General features: G+C 39.2%; 1 protein-coding gene and 1 pseudogene across 5 annotated transcripts in view; both read left to right on the top strand.

The window, feature by feature from the left end:
- The window catches only part of CTSO (cathepsin O), an 82,317-nt gene that overhangs the window by 41,676 nt on the left and 20,893 nt on the right, over positions 1-19,748 (top strand). For 3 of the 5 annotated variants that reach the window (XM_069105616.1, XM_069105618.1, XM_069105617.1), the window contains exons 5-6: positions 8,417-8,538; positions 18,221-18,384. In XM_069105616.1, the coding sequence (XP_068961717.1) occupies positions 8,417-8,538; positions 18,221-18,384 (286 nt within the window). Of the gene's footprint in view, positions 1-8,416; positions 8,539-9,487; positions 11,448-11,586; positions 11,735-18,220; positions 18,385-19,748 lie in introns of those variants that run through there. The other 2 variants (XM_069105619.1, XM_069105620.1) reach the window with 2 other exon arrangements.
- On the top strand, positions 10,412-11,447 carry LOC138175192 (rRNA 2'-O-methyltransferase fibrillarin-like; annotated as a pseudogene).

The following is a 19,748-nucleotide window of genomic DNA, read 5'->3' as shown; positions in this document are numbered from 1 at the left end:
CCCCTGCTCAGAAACATGCAATAGCTCAGTATTGCCCACCAAATAAATCTGAACTCCTTAGCATGGAATTCAAGGCCCTCTACAAAAAAAAAAAAAAAAAAAAAAAAGAACGGAAAGAAAAAAAAAAGGAAAAAAAAAATCAAATAAGAGAGGTAGAAAAAAAAAAGGAAAAAAAGAAATGAGATTTATACAAGAGAATCATGAAAAAACAGTCATCAATTTGGTAAAGAAAGTAAAAAAAATGTGCAAAAATTCACTGAATAAAACAACTCCTTAAAAAGTAGAATTGGCCAAATGGAAAAGGAAGTACAAAAACTAACTGAAAAAATATTTCCTTAAAAATTAGAATTAGGCAAATGGAAGCTAGAATCAACCCAACAAAATCAAAAGAATGAAAAAAAAATAGAAGAAAATGTGAAATATCTCATTGAAAGAACAACTGATCTAAAAAATAGATCCAAAAGAGATAATTTAAGAATTATTGGACTACCTGAAAACCATGATGGAAAAAAAAAGGCCTGGACAGCATCTTTTGAAAACTTATAAAGGAAAGCTTCCCAGATACCCTAGAACCAGAGGGTAAAATAGTAATTTTAAAAATCCATAGATCACCCCCTAAAAGAGACCCCAAAATGAAACCTCCCAGGAATATGATAGCCAAATTCCAGAATTCTTATTTCAAGGAGAAAATACTGCAACCAGCCAGAAAGAAAAAATTTACGCATGAAAAAGGATTACACAGTAAGGATTACACAGGATCTAGCAATTAAAGGATAGGAGGGTTTGGACTATGATATTCCAGAAGACGAAGAAGCTTGGATTACAACCAAGAATTGCCTGCCCAGCAAAACTGAACATAATCCTACGGGGGGAAATGAACAGTCAATGAAATAGGATATAAAATAAACCCATATATTTCATCAGCATTTTTATATGTTGCCAACAAAGTCTGGCACAAGAAATAAAAAGAGAAATTCCTTTTAAAATAATAGATGATATAAAATACTTGGTAGTCTACCTGCTAAGACAAACCCAGGAACTATATGAACACAATTACAAAACATTTTTCATACGAATAAAGTCAGATCTAAACAACTGGAAAAATATTAATTGTTCATGGGTCTGCCAAGACAATATAATAAAGATGAATTTAATGAGCTTTCTACACAAATTAATTTACCTATTCAGTGCCATGCCAATCAAACTACAAAAAAAAATTATTTTTCTAGAGCTATAAAAATATCATAACAAGATGCATCCAGAAGAACAAAAGGTCAAATATATCAAGGGAAGTAATGGAAACAAAAGTGAAGGAAGATGACTTAGCCATACCAGATCTCAGACTGTATTATAAAGTGGTAACTATCAAAACTGTCTGGCATTGGCTAAGAAGTAGAGTGACAATTCCGTGGAATAGATTAGATACACAAGACTCAGTAGTAAATGACCATGGTAATCTTGTGTTTGAAATACCCAAAGACCCCAGCTTTTGGAATAAGAACTCACTATTTGACAAAATCTGCTGGGAAAACTACAAAATAGTATGGCAGAAACTAGCTGTGGAACAGCATCTTACATCATAAACCAAGTTTTGGTCCCTGTGAAGAGTAAACACCTCTAGGCTAATTCCACTTAAACAATGAGTAGCAAACCCTGGAGTTAACTGGGTTGGAAGGCTGCCTCACCCACAGCCACAGGAACTCCTGGGACAGTGAGGGTAGTTGGGAGTCTGAGCTGAGGAAGATTGAGGGAACCTCTGCTAACAAGGAATGCCAGTACTATCTGTACTGCAGAGACACAGTGCAGGGTGAGAAAGAACCAACATATGCCCAGTGAGTTCAGAAGCAGTAGGGCAGGGATGCTGCTGGCTGTGGGCACTTACAGGAGGCTGTAGGCCTTGGTTTTGGTTCCAAGCCAGAGGGAACAACTAAAGGAGAATCTGAGGCCAGAGATACCATCTCCCACATCCCAGGACTAGAGGTGATTACAAAAACTAAACTGTTATGAATATTTTTTTAAATGAACGTGCAAAGGAGGAAGAATTCAACCATGGAGAGTTACTGTGGGGATAGAGAAGATCAGGGCTTGTCTTCACAGGAGGATATTGAAGCAAAGAAATCCTCTTCTACCATGAAGAGTAACATCAAATGGTCACCTGCCCAAAAAGAATTCATAGAAGAACTTTTAAAATACTTTAAAAATCAAATGAAAGAGATTGAGGAAAAGCTTTAAAAAAACCAATCCAACTTTAAGCAAGATTATGGAAACAAAGCAACCAATTAGAAAAGGAGACCCAGAATTTTAAGGAAGAAAAGGACTCCTTGAAAATTAGAATTGAGCCAGGGGAAGCCAGCAAAGTTCTAAGTGATCAAGAAATAATAAAACAAAATATAAGGAGTGAAAAAATAGAAGACAATGTGAAACATAAGAAAGACAACTGATCTGGAGATCAGATCAAGAAGAGAAAGCAAAAGAATAATATGACTTCCTCAAATCTATGATAAAAAAAAATCTTGATACAATAATACAAGAAATAATTAAAGAAAATTGTCTTGAAGCATTAGAACAAGAGAAGAAAGTAGAAATGGGAAAAAAATCCATTGATCATCACCTGAAAGAGATCCTATGAGGAATACCCACAGGAATAACATAGTCAAATTCTGAAATCCCCAGTTCAAGAATAAAATATTATGAGCAATAAGGAGGGGGAAAAACAATTTAAGTATGTCAGTGCCACAATTAGAATCACACAAGACCTAGCAGTGGCAATACTAAAAACCCACAGGTCTTGAAACACTATATATTAAAGAGGAAAAGAACTGGGATTCTGCCCAAAAATATCATAGTCAGCAAAGCTAAGCTTAATTTTCTTTTTTTTTTTTGAGGGGGGAGGGCAGGGCAATTGGGGTTAAGTGACTTGCCCAAGGTCACATAGCTAGTATGTGTGTCAGGTGTCTGAGGCCCAATTTGAACTCAGGTCCTCCTGACTCCAGGGCCAGTGCTCTATTCACTGTGCCAGCTAGCCGCCCCCTAAGCATAATTTTCAATGAAAAAAAAATGGACATTTAATGAAATGTGAGACTTTCAGAATTTTATTTAAAAAAGGAAAAACCTCAACTTAACAGAGGACTTGACATACAAGAACCAAGAGAAATATAAGGTATATACCAAAGACTAATTACAAGGTACTCAAAAAGGACAGAATGTTTACCTTTTACGAACATAAAATGTAAAGCATTATGTCTGAGATTATTGTTATTAGTAATTGGGTAGCTTGTAAGAAAGATTGGGGTAGACCTGAGTATGATAGTTTAAGTAAAACTGTTTAGGAACAGCTAAAAAGAGTAATTATCTTATACAAATGAGGTGCAAGAGGAAGAACCAACACAGAGGAATTAGATAGGGAGTAGGACTGTTATTTCTGGAAACCTACTTTCATCAGGAATGGATTCAAGAAGGAACAATACATATGTATCTAGAAAAGTATAAAAGTCTTCTAGGGGTGGCTAGGTGGTGCAGTGAGTAAAGTGCCAGCCCTGGAGTCAGGAGGACTTGAGTTCGGTTCCAGCCTCAGACACTTAACACACACACACACACACTTAACACACACACACACACACACAAACTAGCCATGTAACCTTGGGCAAGTTACTTAACCCCAATTGCCCTCCAAAAGGCATAAAAATAAATAAAAATAAAAGTCTTCTAAATTCAGAAAGAAATAAAATGCTAAGGGGATAGGGAGAGGATAAGGGAGGGATCTTTAGATGGGGCATGTGAGGGAACAGGTTAAATGGGAATAGGGAAGGGTATTTAGATTAATGGGAATGGGAGGATAAGGAAGAGATCCTTGGAGGGGGAATAGGTTAAGTAATAGGAGGGAAAGGTAGTAGGTAGAAATAATGTAGAAGAATCAGGAGGGATCGGAAATAGGAGATAAGTATAAACATAAAATAAAGATCAAGAGTAGAATTTGTGTTCCACCCTCCCCGATCCATGTAAAAAGGGGACTCTAAACAAACTTTGGAGCTGCAGAACCCACAAAAACCACACAGAGAAGCTAACCTATCGCTGAGGACAGCTTAGCAGGCTGGCAGGAATCAAGCACAGTGCTCTGGGAGCTGAGTCCAGTCCCACGCCGAAGCTTTAGCCCCAGGGCAGGCCTGACCAGCCGCCGGCCAGAGGAACTCCAGATCAGCAGCAGCTGTGGCCTTTTCCAGATTTATCAACACATAGATGCAAAGGACAAAGAGAGGTCAGTGCAGTCTGGACTTTGGGACCAGTAAGTGGGTGTGCCTGGCTTTTACCCCCAGGGCGAGAAGCCGCTGAGATGCCACCACAGCCAGCCAGCGCCACATGGCAGCTTCAGCACTTGGCCTGCAGAGTGTAGGGGGACCAAGCACCAATCTGAGGGATAATCGCTCTTGCTTTAACCTGCTTGGATCTGGATTGTAGTCTAGGGTGGAGGTTCTGGGGTGTGTGTCCAGCTTGCCAGAGCGTGTGGAGACCTCAGAGAGGGCACCCATCTAATACCTTCGGCAGCTAAGAAAACCCCAGCATTTGGGACAAAAGCTCCCCTGTCTGGTGGCAGACTCCTACTGTGGCAAAAAGCCCAAAAGTCAAGTAATTGAGTGGCAAAATGAGCAGGCAAAGGAAACAAAGTAGAAGATTCCAACAATACACTCCTATTTTGGGGACAAAAAGGAGCAAAGCATGGAACAGAAGGAAAACAGTGAAGTCAGAACCCCTGCACCAAAAGCTTCAAAGGAAAATACAAGCTGGTTACAGGCCATAGAGGACCTTAAGAAGCAGATAAGAGAAGTGGAGGAAAAATTGGGAAGAGAAATGAGAACAATGCAAGAAAATTATGAAACGAGAGTCAACAACCTGACTGAAGAAAATAATACCTTAAAAAACAGACTGACTCAAATGGCAAAGGAGGCTCAAAAAGGCAATGAGGAGAAGAATGCCTTAAAAAGTCAAATTTGCCAGATGGAAAAAGAATCTCAAAAGCTCAATGAGGAGAATCATTGCTTCAGAATTAGATTGGAGCAAATGGAAGCTAATGACTTTATGAGAAATCAAGATGCTGTCAAACAGATCCAAACAAATGAAAGAATAGAAGGCAATATGAAATATATCATGGGGAAAACCACTGATCTGGAAAATAGATCCAGGAGAGATAACTTAAAAATTATTGGACTACCTGAAAGCCATGACCAAAGTAAGAACCTAGAAAGCATCCTCCAGGAAGTTCTCAAAGAAAACTGCCCTGATGTTTTAGAACCAGAGGGCAAAATAGAGGTTGAAAGAATCCACCGATCACCTCCTGAAAAAGTTCCCAAAAAGAAAACTCCTAGGAATATGATAGCCAGGTTCCGGAATTCCCAGATTAAGGAGAGAATATTACAAGCAGCCAGGAAGAAACAATTTGAAAATTGTGGAAACACAATCAGGGTAACCCAGGATCTGGCAGTTTCTACACTGAGGAATTGAAGGGCTTGGAATATGATATTCCAGAGGGCAAAGGAGCTGGGATTAAAACCAAGAGTCACCTACCCAGCAAAACTGAGTATCATGTTTCAGGGGAAAATATGGTCATTCATTGGAATAGAGAACTTTCAAGCATTCTTGCTGAAAAAACCAGAGTTGAATAGAAAATTTGACCTTCAGATACAAGAAGAAGAGAAGCATGAGAAGCTAAACAGGGAAAAGGAATCATAAGGAACTTATCAAAGTTGAACTATTAACATTCCTATGTGGAAAAACAATAATTGTAACTTATGAACCTATTCTCAGTAGTTGAAGGGATTAGAAATATACATACATATATATATATGTCTACATATAAGGGTATATGGGCATATGAATACATATGTGAATGTGTGTATATATGTTTACAGGTATACATAGATAGAGGGCACAGGACCAATTTAACAGGAAGGGATGATACTTAAAAGGTGAAATTAAGAGGTGAGAGGAATATAATGAGAGGAGATGGGGAGAGACAGATTGGGGCAAACTATCTCATACAGAAGAGGCAAGGGAAAATGGTTACAATGGAGGGGAAGAATAGGAAGGCAAAAGGGAATGGGTTAACCTTATTGCCATTGAATTTGGCTTGAGGGAGTGAAATACACACTAAATAGGGTATCTCACCCTCCAGGAGAATGGGGGGAAAGTGGATGAAAGGGGGGATGATAGAAGGGAGCGTAGGCTAGGGGGGAGGGAAGTTGGAAGCACTCACTTTTGAAAATAGATGGGATCAGGGGCGGCCAGGTAGCTCAGCGAGTAAGAGCACCGGCTCCAGTGTCGGGATGACCTGGATCAAATCCGGGCTCAGATACTCAGCACCACACCCAGAAATCACTGGCTGTGTAACCTTGATCAAGTTACTTAACCCCGATTGCTTTTAAAAAAAATAGATGGGATCAAAGTAGAGAATAGAACAAGTGGGAGGTGGGATAGGAGGGAGGGAAATATAGTCAGTCTTTTACAATATATCTACTATGTTATTGTTTTGCATTAGCCACACATGTACAACCTATACTGAACTGCGTATCTTCCCAGTAAGGGTGGGTAACAAGGAAGGAAGGGAATAAATCTGGAATTGAAAATTTTTAAATCATATATATATGTGTGTTTATATACTTACATATATATATATACTATTATTAATACCATCTTACATGTAATTGGGAAATAAGATATATAGGCACCGAGGCATAGAGATCCACTGGAAAAGTGAAAAGGAGTATGGGAGAAAATATGGGAGAGAGCAGATTGGAGGAGGGGATATCCTGTGGGACTACTATTTTGGGGCAGTGGGTAGGGGAAAAATGGGGAGAAAATTTGTAACTCAAAATCTGGCAGAAACGAATGATGTAAATCAGAAGTTAATAAAGCATTAAAAATAAATAAATATAAGAAAAAAAGTGTAGAGTTTGTTAGGGAAAATATATTTCTCTATATATGTATATGCATATGTATATATCTACATATATTTAAATATATTCATGCTTAATTTTAGCATTCTGGGGTGGAGAGGACAAAGGGGTAAGGAAGAACAAAGTTAAAAGTACACAGCAGAGAACAAAAGAAAGCTTACAAAGAAGCAAAGATGGTCGGCTCTCAACACAATGCATAGTATTTATTGAATAGACTTTCTGAAAATGGAAACTTATTACTGTATATTTTGAATCCTCTCTTATGTTCTTCTGTGCATATGACTGCTTTTTTTCTTTTCTTATATTGTGTTTAAGTTTGTAATGTTTCTTTTTCTTTTCTTATTGTGAATTTAGGTCTAAAATTAATAAAAAGAATTTTTTTAAAAAACCATGAAGGGAGGGGTGGCTAGGTGGTGCAGTGAGTAGAGTGCCGGCCCCGGAGTAAGGAGGACCTGAGATCTGATTCGGCCTCAGACACTTCACATACATACTCACACACACAAACCTACCTGTGTGACCTTGGGCAAGTTACTTGACCCCAGTTGCCCTCCAAAAAGCAAAAAAACAAAAACCATGAAGGGTGATAGGTGATACCATAAGCAAATTAGGAGAACAAGGAATAGTTTACTTGTCAGATTTATGGAGAAGGGGAAAATGCATGACCAAACAAGAGATAGAGAGAATTACTAGATGGAAAATGGACAAATCTGATAATATTAAATTAAAATTTTCTGCATAAACAAAACCAATGCAACTAAGATTAGAAGGAAAACAGAAAGCTAGGAAACTTTTTTTACAGCAATTATCTCTGATAAAGGCCTCATTTCTCAAATATATAGAGAATTAAGTCAAAGTTAGAAGAATACATTTGATTCCCCAATTGACTAATGGTCAAAGGATATGAAAAGATAGTTTTCAAATGAAGAAATCAAAACTATCTATAGTCCTATTTTAAAAATGCTCTAAATCACTATTGATTAGACATGCAAATTAAAACAACTCTGAGGTACCACCTCATACCTGTCAGATTAGCTTAATATGACAGAAAAGGAAAATAATAAATTTTGGAGGGAATGTTGGGAAAATTAGGACATTTTTATTGGTGGAATTGTGAATTGATCCAAAACTTCTGGAAAGTAATTTGGAACTATATGCAAATGGCTATAAAACTGTGTATACCTTGATCCAACAATACTAACTACTACATCTATATCCCAAAGAGATCAAAAAAAGTGAGGAAAGACCTATGTGTACAAAAGGGTTCTATATCTTGATATCTTTGTGACCTTAGTCACCTCACTTCTTGGTTTCAGTTTCCATATCTGTAAAATGAATGGATTGAGTGAGATCACTTCTAAATGCCCTTCTAGTTCTGAATCTCATGATTTATGATGTTGATAATAATAGTCATTTTCAAAGTTCCTTTCATTTTAAGTTTCAAAGCAATCGTTTATTGTGATTTCTTTTAGACTCAGGTGAGACTGGTGAGAGATTCAGAATACTCCTTTAAAGCTCAAACTGGATTATGTCATTATTTTTCTGTATCGCATGCTGGTGTTTCCATCAAAGGTTATTCTTCCTATGACTTCAGGTAAATACTCGTGACTGTATTTTGCTTTTTGTTCCATGTACTCAGCAAAGGTACATATACTTACCTCTGATATGTTGATTCTATAAAATTAATCACTACATTTGGCTCATCTAGTAACTGGGTTGTCTATGCTAACATTAAGGTATGTTGCTTAAGATCTTTTTCTCCAAAACAAATTTCTCCACCTTATATAATTATTTCTTGCACTGGGGACACCGTTCACTCAGCTGCCAACATCCAAGATCTTGGAGTTATCGTTGACATTGCTCTTTCTTTCACTTCTCACATGCAATTGGTTATCACATTCTATTCTATTCTGTTCTGTTCTATGACTATCATTGTCATACTCTTACATCTGTCCTCTCCTCAGCTATCCCATTACAACCATCCAGGGTCTCATTATCACCCACTTGAACTATTGCAGTAGCCTCCAAAAGATCTTCTAGCCTCCTCTATCCAGTCCTCTCTATTCCATCTACCTAGTCTTTCTTTTAAATATGTAACAGCAACCTGGTTCTGGCCCCTGCTTTTGTTGTTCACTTGTTTCAGAGTCATGCCCTACTCCTCATGACCCCATTTGGGGTTTTCTTGGCAGACATACTAGAATAGTTTGTCATTTCCTTCTCCAGTTCATTTTACAAATGAGGAAACTAAAGCAAACCAGGTTAAGTGACTTACCAAGGGTCACACAGCTAGTAAGTGTTTGAGATCAGATTTTAATTCAAATGTTCCTGACTACAGGCCCAACACTCTATGCACTATGCTACCTAGCTGATCATCATCAACAACAACAGCACATCTTTATTTCTTCCATTTCTTCTATTCCATACTTAAGACATAAAAGATTCAAAGGTGTGTATTGCTAAAGACTTAAAATTTTAACTATAACTATAGTAACATATAATAACATTATTATTATTAACATATAACTACTCTTGAACTCTCCCAGAAGTACATTAGAAGTTAAAACACCAGGAGCGGCTAGGTGGCACAGTGAGTAAAGTGCCAGCCCCGGAATCAGGAGGACCCAGATTTGGTTCCAGCCTCAGACACTTAACACCCACACAAAAAAAAACTGGCCGTGTAACCTTGGGCAAGATACTTAACTCCAATAGCCCCCCAAAAAAGGCAAAAAAAAAAAAAAGTTAAAACACCAAAGTGTGAAACATTTTGTTGAAATGCTGAGTAGCCATTGGCTCTGCACTGCCTAAATCACTCTAAAACATCCACATCATCTGCCAAGTCAAGCCCAGGCTTGGGCTGACCTTTCTGGGAGTCATTGTCTTCTCCAAGAATGAAGTTTTGGGGGGAAAACTCCTTCTTGCAGTCATCTCTTACCGAAAAAACTTCTAACCTCTAAAACCTACAAGGTTGCTTCCAAGGCTGGAAAAATTAACCTCAAGATTGTTCTTCAGGGGGCAGCCAGGTAGCACAGCGAGTAAGCCACCGGCTCCAGTGTTGAGAAGACCTGGAGATCGAATCCCGGGCTCAGACACTTAGGACCCACCCAGAAACACCTGGCCGTGTAACCTTGAGCAAGTTACTTAACCCCAATTGCTTAGGGGCGGCCAGGTGGCTCAGTGAGTAAGAGCACCAGCTCCAGTGTCAGGATGACCTGGATCAAATCCAGGCTCAGATAATCAGCACCACACTCAGAAACAACTGGCCGTGTAACCTTGAGCAAGTTACTTAACCCCGATTGCTTTAAAAAAAAAAAAAAAGACACTCCAATCCCTTCTTGCCTCCCTTAGTGTTTGTAGCCCGGGCTGTTGAAGGCCCGGTGGCGCATGGGAGCTGCGTGTCCTCCGGCAGCCACCTAACGAACCGACCCCCGCCACTGCTTCCGCTTCCTCCGCAGAGCGAGCCGTGTGCCATGAAGCCAGGATTCAGCCCCAGAGGGGGCGGTCGGGGCGGGTTCAGAGGTCGTGTAAGAGGTGGTGACCGAGGGGGCCGAGGTGGCTTTGGAGATCGTGGGGGCCGAGGAGGTGGCCGAGAAGGGTTCCAGTCACCTGGTGGTCGGGGCAGAGGCACCCCCGGGGCAGAGGCCGGGGAGGTAGAGGAGGTTTCCAAGGAGGAAAGAAGGTCACTGTGGAGCCCCATCGACATGAGGGAGTTTTTATTTGTCGAGGAAAGGAAGATGCCCTGGTCACAAAGAACATGGTTCCCGGGGAGTCAGTCTATGGTGAGAAGAGAATCACTATGGAGGATGGTGAGGCGAAGTTGGAGTACCAAGCCTGGAACCCCTTCCGATCAAAGCTGGCTGCAGCCAGCCTGGGTGGAGTGGATCAGATCCACATCCGCCCTGGGGCCAAAGTGCTGTACTTAGGAGCAGCATCAGGCACCGCTGTCTTGCATGTCTCTGACATCATGGGCCCCGAAGGTCTGGTCTACGCTGTCGAATTCTCTCATCGATCTGGCTGAGACCTCATCAACGTGGCCAAGAAGAGGACGAACATCATTCCCGTAATTGAAGATGCGCGACATCCCCACAAATATCGGATACTCATTGAGATGGTGGATGTGATTTTTGCTGATGTAGCCCAGCCAGACCAGTCCCGAATCGTGGCTCTCAATGCACACAACTTCCTGCGCAACGGTGGACACTTTGTGATCTCCATTAAGGCCAACTGCATAGACTCCACAGCTTCCCCAGAAGCCGTGTTTGCCTCCGAAGTCAAGAAAATGCAGCAGGAAAACATGAAGCCACAGGAACAGCTCACCTTGGAGCCTTACGAGCGAGATCATGCTGTGGTGGTGGGTGTGTACAGGCCACCCCCCCAAACAAAAGGAAGTAGCTGTCGCCGCCCTGTCCCCTCCTCCCCCCCCCCGCGTTTTCTATTCTAGCTGTTTTGTGTCAGATCTTTGTATTTTCTATTAAAAGGTGTGACCCCCCCCCAAAAAAAAAAAAAGATTGTTCTTCAGTCACAGAGCAGAAGAGGTAGACAGAGCCTTGACATCCTGACAGCCTAAGTGAGCATGTACCTTTATCACCATATGTGAGCAGCTGTCATAGGTGCTACTGGTGAGAGGTGCCCCTTGCCTTTGCAGAAACTCCGAAAGAAAGCACCATAGAGTCACCGTGTTTTCAGCAGATGGCAGGCAAGTAAGAATGGGAATTGTCTCTTCTTTTTCACCTTTTGAAGACCAATTCAAAATGCATCTTAATGAAATGAAATCATAACAATATTGATTTTGTAAATGACTTATTACTTAAGAAAACTGGAATAGCTTGTGCATTTTTTTCAATATAAGGTGAATATAAGCTAAGGTATCATATGAAACAAAGCAAACTAGAATTGGAAATTGAGGGAAATTGGGGAATAGCTGAATAAGTTGTGGTGTATGAATGTAATGGAACACTATTGTGCTATAAGAAATGATGAACAGGGGTGGAGCCAAAATGACAGCATAGAAACAGGAAAACTCATTGAGCTCATCCCATAACCAACTCAAATATCTATTAAATATGACTCTAAACAAATTGTAGAGCTGCAGAACCCACAAAGTGACAGAGAGAAACAAATCTCCCACTGAAGGCATCCTGGCAGGTACACAAGAAGGGTTCATCACAGTGTGCTGGGAACCCCACCCAGCCCCATGTGAGCCCATGGTTTTAGCCCCCGGGTGGCTGCAACCAGTGGCTACAGCAGACTTTGGAAGAGTAGATCACCAGCAGCAGCGGCAGTCTCCAGAATTATCAACTCATAAATGCCAAAGAAAAAGTGAGAGGTCAGTGTAGAACTCTGTTGGAACTGGGGGGGAAGGAGGTACGGTCTGGCCTCTGCCCCCAGAGCAAGAAGTGGTGAAGTTGTGGCAGCCATGCAGCTGCCTTCACATGGCTACTTCAGAGCTCCTGGCCTGCAGATCTCAGGGAGACCAAGCAAACATTCATAGGGTAATTGCTCTTGCTTTAATCTGCCTTCTTCCTTCAGAATATGCAATTAAGAAAAAAATGTAAGGACTCAAGAAACCAATGATTCATTAAGAGTTTATCATCCATGATAAATGACAAAGGTTATCTTCTCAAGGTATAAGGGCTATGAAATCAGGAAGTATACATTTCTTGTCCTTTATTTTGTAGCACATTTTTAGCATATTTTTCATGACTAATGGCATTTTATTTTACCCTTTAAATTTTTAGATTGAAAAATTTTCTTTTAAATTTGGTCTTAAATTTTTTATTGATATATTTTTTTACATCACCTTCATTCCCAAGCATATCTCTTCCAATTACCTTAGCTAGAGTGCTATCTCTTGTAACAAAATATAAAAGACAAGAAAAAAAAAAACTTTAACAAAAGTAAAAGTAAAGAACACATCACCTAATTCTGATGGCTGTGTTCTATACCTCTGAAAAAGAAGGGAGGGAGATGTGTTTTCTTCTCCTTTATTCAGGACCAAGCTTGGTCATTATAACTATCAAAAGTTGCTAAATTTATAACTAGAAGATACATCAGAGACTTGCCCAAGTCACACAAAATACATGGCATTTGGCTTTATTTCTTATTGTTCTGTTCACTTACATTGTTGCAGTCATATTTTTTCTTGCTCTTTTTGCTTTTTGTGGCATTAGTTCATGTAAATTTTTCTGTATTTCTGTGAATTTTTCACTTTCATAATTTCTTAAGGCACTGCCATATTCCATTACATTCATGTGTCACGTTTTGTCTAGTCATTCTCCAGTCAGTGGACATTCACTTTATTTCCAGATCTTTGCTAGTATGAAAATACAAAAAGTGGCCTTTTAGGTTTCTATAGGAGACTTTAGTTTCTGTCTTTGTTCTTCCTGAAGCATAGGCCTAAAAATAAAGGTGATTAGGAAGGATAAATTAGATAATTTTGATTATATGAAATTGAAAGGCTTTTGGAAGAAAAAACTTGACACTGCTACTACCAGGAAGGGAAGAGATCAATTGGGGAAAAATATTCATACCAAATATCTTTATTAAAAGTTTGCTATTGGGCAGCCAGGTAGCACAGCGAGTAAGAGCACCGGCTCCAGTGTCAGGACAACCTGGGGATCGAATCCGGTCTCTGACACTTAGCACCCATCAAGAAACACCTGGCCGTGTAACCTAGAGCAAGTTACTTAACCCCAATTGCTTAGGGGCGGCCAGGTGGCTCAGAGAGTAAGAGCACCGGCTCCAGTGTCGGGATGACCTGGGGATCAAATCCGGGCTCAGATACTTAGCACCACACCCAGAAATAACTGGCCGTGTAACCTTGAGCAAGTTACTTAACCCCGATTGCTTTAAAAAAAAAAAAAAGTTTGCTATCTAAGATATACAGGGAGTAATGGTAAGTATGTAACAAAAAAAAAATTTACCAGTTGATAAGTTGATCAAAGTAAAAATAATAACATTTATATAGTGCTTGGGCAGCTGGGTGGCACACTGTGGTCCTGGAGTCAGAAAGATCTGATTTCAGATCTGGCCTCGGACACTTACTAACTGTGTGACCCTGGGAAAGTCACCTAACACTTTCTGTCTCATTTCCTCATCTGTAAAATGAGCTGGAGAAGGAAATAACAAACCACTCCAGTATCTTTGCTGAGAAAACCCAGTGGTGGTCATGAAGAGTTGGACATGGCTGAACCAACTGAGCAATGTAATATAGTACCTACTATATTCCAGGCACTATGCTAACTTCTTTACAATTATTATCTCATTTGATCCTTGCCACAAACCTGGGAGGTAGGTGCTATTATTATTCCCATTTTGCAGATGAGGAAACTAAAGCGAACAGAGGCTAAGTGACTAGTGACATTATGTCTGATGCTGGATTTGAATTCAAGTCTTCCTGATACCAGGCCCAGCACTCCATCTACTGTGCAATTTAACTGTCACAAAGGATATGGACAAACAATTCTTTTTTTTTTTCAATTTATTTATTTACTTTTAGTTTTTAGCATTCATTTCCACAAGATTTTGAGTTACAGATATTTCTCCCCATCTTTCCCCTATCCCCTATATAGCGAGCCTGCTGAGTACCCCTTCCCCCAGTCTGTTCTCTCTTATATCCTCCCCATCCCCTACCCCTGACTTTCTGGTAGGGTAAGATGGGTTTCTATACCCCAGTGCCTGTATATCTTATTTCACAGTTGCATGTAAAAATATATATATATATTTAAACAAACAGTTCTTAAAAGAAGAATTGTAAGGTCCTAAGAACTATATGAAAGATTGCCTATTTCATACCACTAATAATAAGAGAAAAACAAATCATAACAACTTTGAGGTTTCTCCTAGCATACAGCAGATTGACAAAGATGGCAAAAGATGGGAATTGACAGCATTGGAGGCAACTGTGGAAAGACTGTTAGATGTTGTTGGCAGAGGGGTGAGTTGGACAGTAATTCTGGATGGTAATTTGGGGGCAGCTAGGTGATGCAAAGGATAGAGTACTGGACTTGGAGTCAGGGTTCAAATTTGGCCTCAGACACTAACAGTATGACCCTGGGCAAGTCACTTAGCCTGATTTGCCTTAGTTTCCTCATCTGTAAAATGAGCTGAGAAAGAAATGGCAAACCACTCTAGTATCTTTCCCAAGAAAACCCCCAAAAATGGAGGTCAGAAGAAGAATCAGACACAACAGAACAACAAATGGCCCCAAAAAAATGGACAGTAATTTAGTATCATGGTGTTAAAAAGTGACTAAAATGTCACTAATCTTTGACCCAGAGATTGCACTACTATTCTAAAGGAGGCTAAAAAATAAAAGGAGTAGAGGGAAAGGTCAGACACTCTCCAAAATATTTACAACAATATGAGTCTTTTTGTTTGCTTGTTTTGGCCTCAAGAACCAAGAAACAAACAAAAACATGTCTATTGCTTGGGAAATAACTAAATGAATTTTGTTTTAAAAAAAGGTGATGAAATATTACTGTGCTGTTAAAAAATAAAGATTAATAAGAAGGCTACAGGGAGGCATGGGAAGACTTAAATGAAGTGATGCAAAAATAAATAAGCAGAACCAGGAAAATAATATACACAACCACTACTAAAGCATAAATGGACAGAACAAACTAAAAACTGAATGAAGATTTGAACAAAATATCATTCTCTTTTCTTCATAGATAGATGACTACACCGGCTGATATATAGTCATACCTGGTTGATGTTTTACTGAACAGTTTTTTTTTCCTCTCAAGAGGAATTACTTTAGGGCTTGGTGAATGGAAAGGAATGTTTTAAGTAATGAAGATGGTATAAAAACAAAAGGTATTAAATAAAAATTTTAAAACAAATTCTTACTCAGCCATAGCTGTGAAAGTTTCCTTATTTGATTCTTTTCATTTTCTTTTTATGCTTGATGGGATTTTTTATACACAATATGACTTTTATTCAGATTGATTATCCATTTTTGAGTCTATTATGATATATGGTATAAGATGGTAATCTTAATCTAATTTCTTCCAAACTTCTTTGCAATTTTCCTAGAAGTTATTGTCAAGTAAAGAGGTCTTTCCCACAAGTCATTTATGTTCTTGACTTTGTTGAACACTAGGGTACTGAGTTTGTTTCTGATATTTCATAGCCCATTCTGTTTGCTGAATTACTTTTCTACTTTTAGCCAGTACCAAATAGTTTTGGTGATTACTACTTTATAATATAATTTGAGGATCAGAATTGTTTTCCTCCCTTCATTCATACTTCTCCCCAATATTCTCTTTGAAATTCTTTTTTACCCCTAACAAATGAATTTTGTTGTTATTTTATCTGTTTTGTCTAGTGTCCCCTCGTCAGATTTATTAGTTTAGGATCAAATATGTCAGTTTATGTATTATCATTTTTATTATATTTTTAGGACCCAATCATGAGTAATAAATCTCCTGTATTATTTGTCTTCTTTATTTTCTTAAATAGTAATTGTAGTTATTAAGTATAACTCTGTGGATTTGTATATTTTATATATTTTTTATTTATATATTTTGTGGTGACTTTTGAATGGGAATTTCTTTTTTGTTATGTCCTCCTAGATTTTATTATTGCTATACAGAAATGCTACTGCTTTTTTTCTGTTTACATCCTATTGTTACTGAATTTCTTAATTGTCCCAGTTTCTTTGCTGATTCGTTGAGATTTTTCTAAGTAAATTGTAATGTTGATAGCATATAGGCATAACTTTGTCTCCTCTTACCTCCGTTTAATTTCTTTCTCTTACTTTCTTCATATTACTCTCATTTCTAGAACTATGTTGAATAAAAGCAAAGAAAGGGCATGATAGTCTTACTCCTGTATTTAGTGAGAAAGCTTTTATTGCTTCCCCATTGCAAACGATGCCTGCTTTTGACCTTGAGATATATACTTTTTATCATATCAAAACATGACCCTTTTATAACTGTGGTTTGTTTGTTTTTTTTGCTTAAATAAGTGTTTTACTTTTTGATCGCTTGATATAATCATGTGCATGGAATATTTTGTTTTTAATATGATTATTAATTTTTTTCCTAAGACTGAGCCATCCTTGCATAATAAATCTAACTTGTTCATTGCATGATGTGTAAACTGTATTGTATCAATGTGACCTTAGGCAAATAAGTTAACATTTTGGGGGCTCAATTTCCTCATCTGTACAATGAGGGGGTTGGACTCAATGAAAGCTCCCTTTCACTTCTAAACATATGATTTTATGAGTAAAATTTTTAATTTAGTATAGATCTAGAGCTATGATTACAAGATATAGAGCTAAAAGAGGTCTTAGAGATTATATAATTGAGTTCTATTATTTTGCAAGTGGGGAAGTAGAACTTCAGAGATGCTACATGACCTTTTTTTAAGTTATCTAATGATAGAGCAGCAGAGTCAGCAAAATGTGAGTTTGATTCTTGCCACAAAATGTACTAGTTGGTGTAAGGGTTATGGGATTTAAAGATCTTCCATGCCCCGTTGGACTTGCTGACGTAGCAGGAAGGGGCGGAGCAAGAGGAAGCGGAAACCAAGCTAGCGTTCCTGCGGTGGCTGGCGGTGGTGGTGACGGCGGCAGCAGCAGAGGCAGTGGCAGTGCGAAGCCCTTTTTGAGTTAGAACTGCTAAGGACTTTCTGCTAAGGACTCCTGCTGAGGACTGCCAGGGGCCGGAGCTGCTGGGAGCGCGCTCCCAGGACGCTGGGTGGTTGCTGTGCGTGGGGAGAGGAGGACCTTTGCCTGAGGTAGCCTGTTCTGTTTTAAAGGCTTGAAAATGTGGGTGCTTTCTACTTTATCTACCTGTGCCAATGTCATAACTACTCTGATGGCTTTCACTTTCTGGTTTTGGGACTCAGTCTTTTGGTATCTTAATAAATTTTCTAGTTTATTTCCTCATATGGCAAACATGACGTATTTTCTAATGGATAATTATATCAGCATATTTGTAATCTCTATAGGCATTGTGAATATGGCATTGCTGATACAGTTGGGTACCTTTGGACAGGTGGCTTGGCCTCTCAGCCTAAGTTTCCGTATTAGTAAAATGAGAATAATAATAATTTCTACCTCACTGGATGGCTGTGAGGCTCAAGTAAAGTGGTTTGCAAATTTGTGAATGTTAGATGTCTTTATTACTTCTGTTGTTATTTCTTATGGTGATAGCACAAGGTCTTTGGATTTCAAATCCAGTGTTTTTTTTTTTCATGGTTACATTGCATTAGAGATGTTCAATATTGAGACAAATTAAACTAACTAGTACAGTGGTTCCTCTTCCTAGTGATAAAGAGGATGAAATGGCCAGAGTACTCCTTGCCTATGGCCCTTTAGCTGTGATAGTGGATGCAGTGAGCTGGCAGGATTATCTGGGCGGAATAATCCAGCACCATTGTTCCAGCGGAGAAGCCAATCATGCTGTTCTCATAACTGGTTTTGACAAAACAGGTACGTGCTATTTAAGCTCTCTTTCTACCTGGCATGCATTTTCTCATGAGGCAGAAATTTCCCAGTCTTATTCAAACTATTTCTTATTGGGGGTACTCTCTTTACAATAATGGTAAACTTAAATGATAAAAATGTGTTTTAATTAGTAATTCCTAGAAATATTGAAAATATTTTCTAATCGGGGGTGGGGGGCAAGATGGTGGAGTAGAAACAGGATTTCCATGGGGCTCCGACTTCCACCTCCCCCAATTCATGTAAAAAGGGGACTCTGAACAAACTTTGGAGCTACAGAACCAACAAAATGGCACAGAGAAGCTAACCTCCCACTTAGAACAACCCGGCAGGCCAGCAGCAAGTGGCCAGCACAGCACTCTGGGAGCCAACCCCAGGCACACGGGAGCTTGAAGTTTTAGCCTCAGGGCCACGTGACCAGCCCCTGGCTGGAGGGACTTCAGATCACCAGCAGCTGTGGTGATTTCCAGAATTATCAACGCATAGATGCAAAGGACAAAGTGAGAGGTCAGTGCACTGTGGACTTTGGGATCCAGTAGTTGGCAGTACGTCGGCTTTTGCCCCTGGGAAACATAATCACGATAACACAGGATCTGGCAGCTTCTACACTGAGGGGTCAAAGGGCTTGGAATATGATATTCCAGAGGTCAAAGGAGCTGGGATTAAAACCAAGAATCACCTACCCAGCAAAACTGAGTACCATGTTTCAGGGGAAAATATGGTCATTCAGTGGAATAGAGGACTTTCAAGCATTCTTGATGAAAAAAACAGAGTTGAATAGAAAATTTGACATTCAGATACAAGAAACAAGAGAAGCATGAAAAGATAAACAGGGAAAAGAAATCATAAGGAGCTTAACAAAGTTGAACTATTTACATTCCTACATAGAAAAACAGTAATTATAACTAAATAGGGTATCTCACCCTTTAGGAGAGTAGGGGGGAAGGGGATGAGAGGGTGGATGATGGAAGGGAGGGCAGGCTTGAGGGGAGGGAAGTTGGAAGCACCTACTTTTGTAAAGGCACAGGATCAAATTAGAGAATAGAATAAGTGGGAAGTTGGATAGGAGGGAGGGAAATATAGTCAGTCTTTTACAATATATCTACTGTGGTAATGTTTTGCATAGCTACACATGTACAACCTATACTGAATTGCTTATCTTCCCAGTAAGGTGGGTAACAAGGGAGGAAGGGAATGAATATGGAATTCAAAGTTTTAAAATCAAATGTTTAAAAAAAACATATATATATATACTGTTATTAATACTATTTTACATGTAATTGGGAAATGAGATATACAGGCACTGGGGCATAGAGATCCACCATGCCCTACTGGAAGAGTCAAAGGGGGTA

The sequence above is a fragment of the Petaurus breviceps genome, unplaced genomic scaffold, assembly GCF_028583685.1.
Source record: "Petaurus breviceps papuanus isolate PSGF00001 unplaced genomic scaffold, PetGlider_PUasm1.0 76, whole genome shotgun sequence".
Taxonomy (NCBI): Eukaryota; Metazoa; Chordata; class Mammalia; order Diprotodontia; family Petauridae; genus Petaurus; species Petaurus breviceps.
This window is presented reverse-complemented; position numbering and strand designations above follow the sequence as displayed.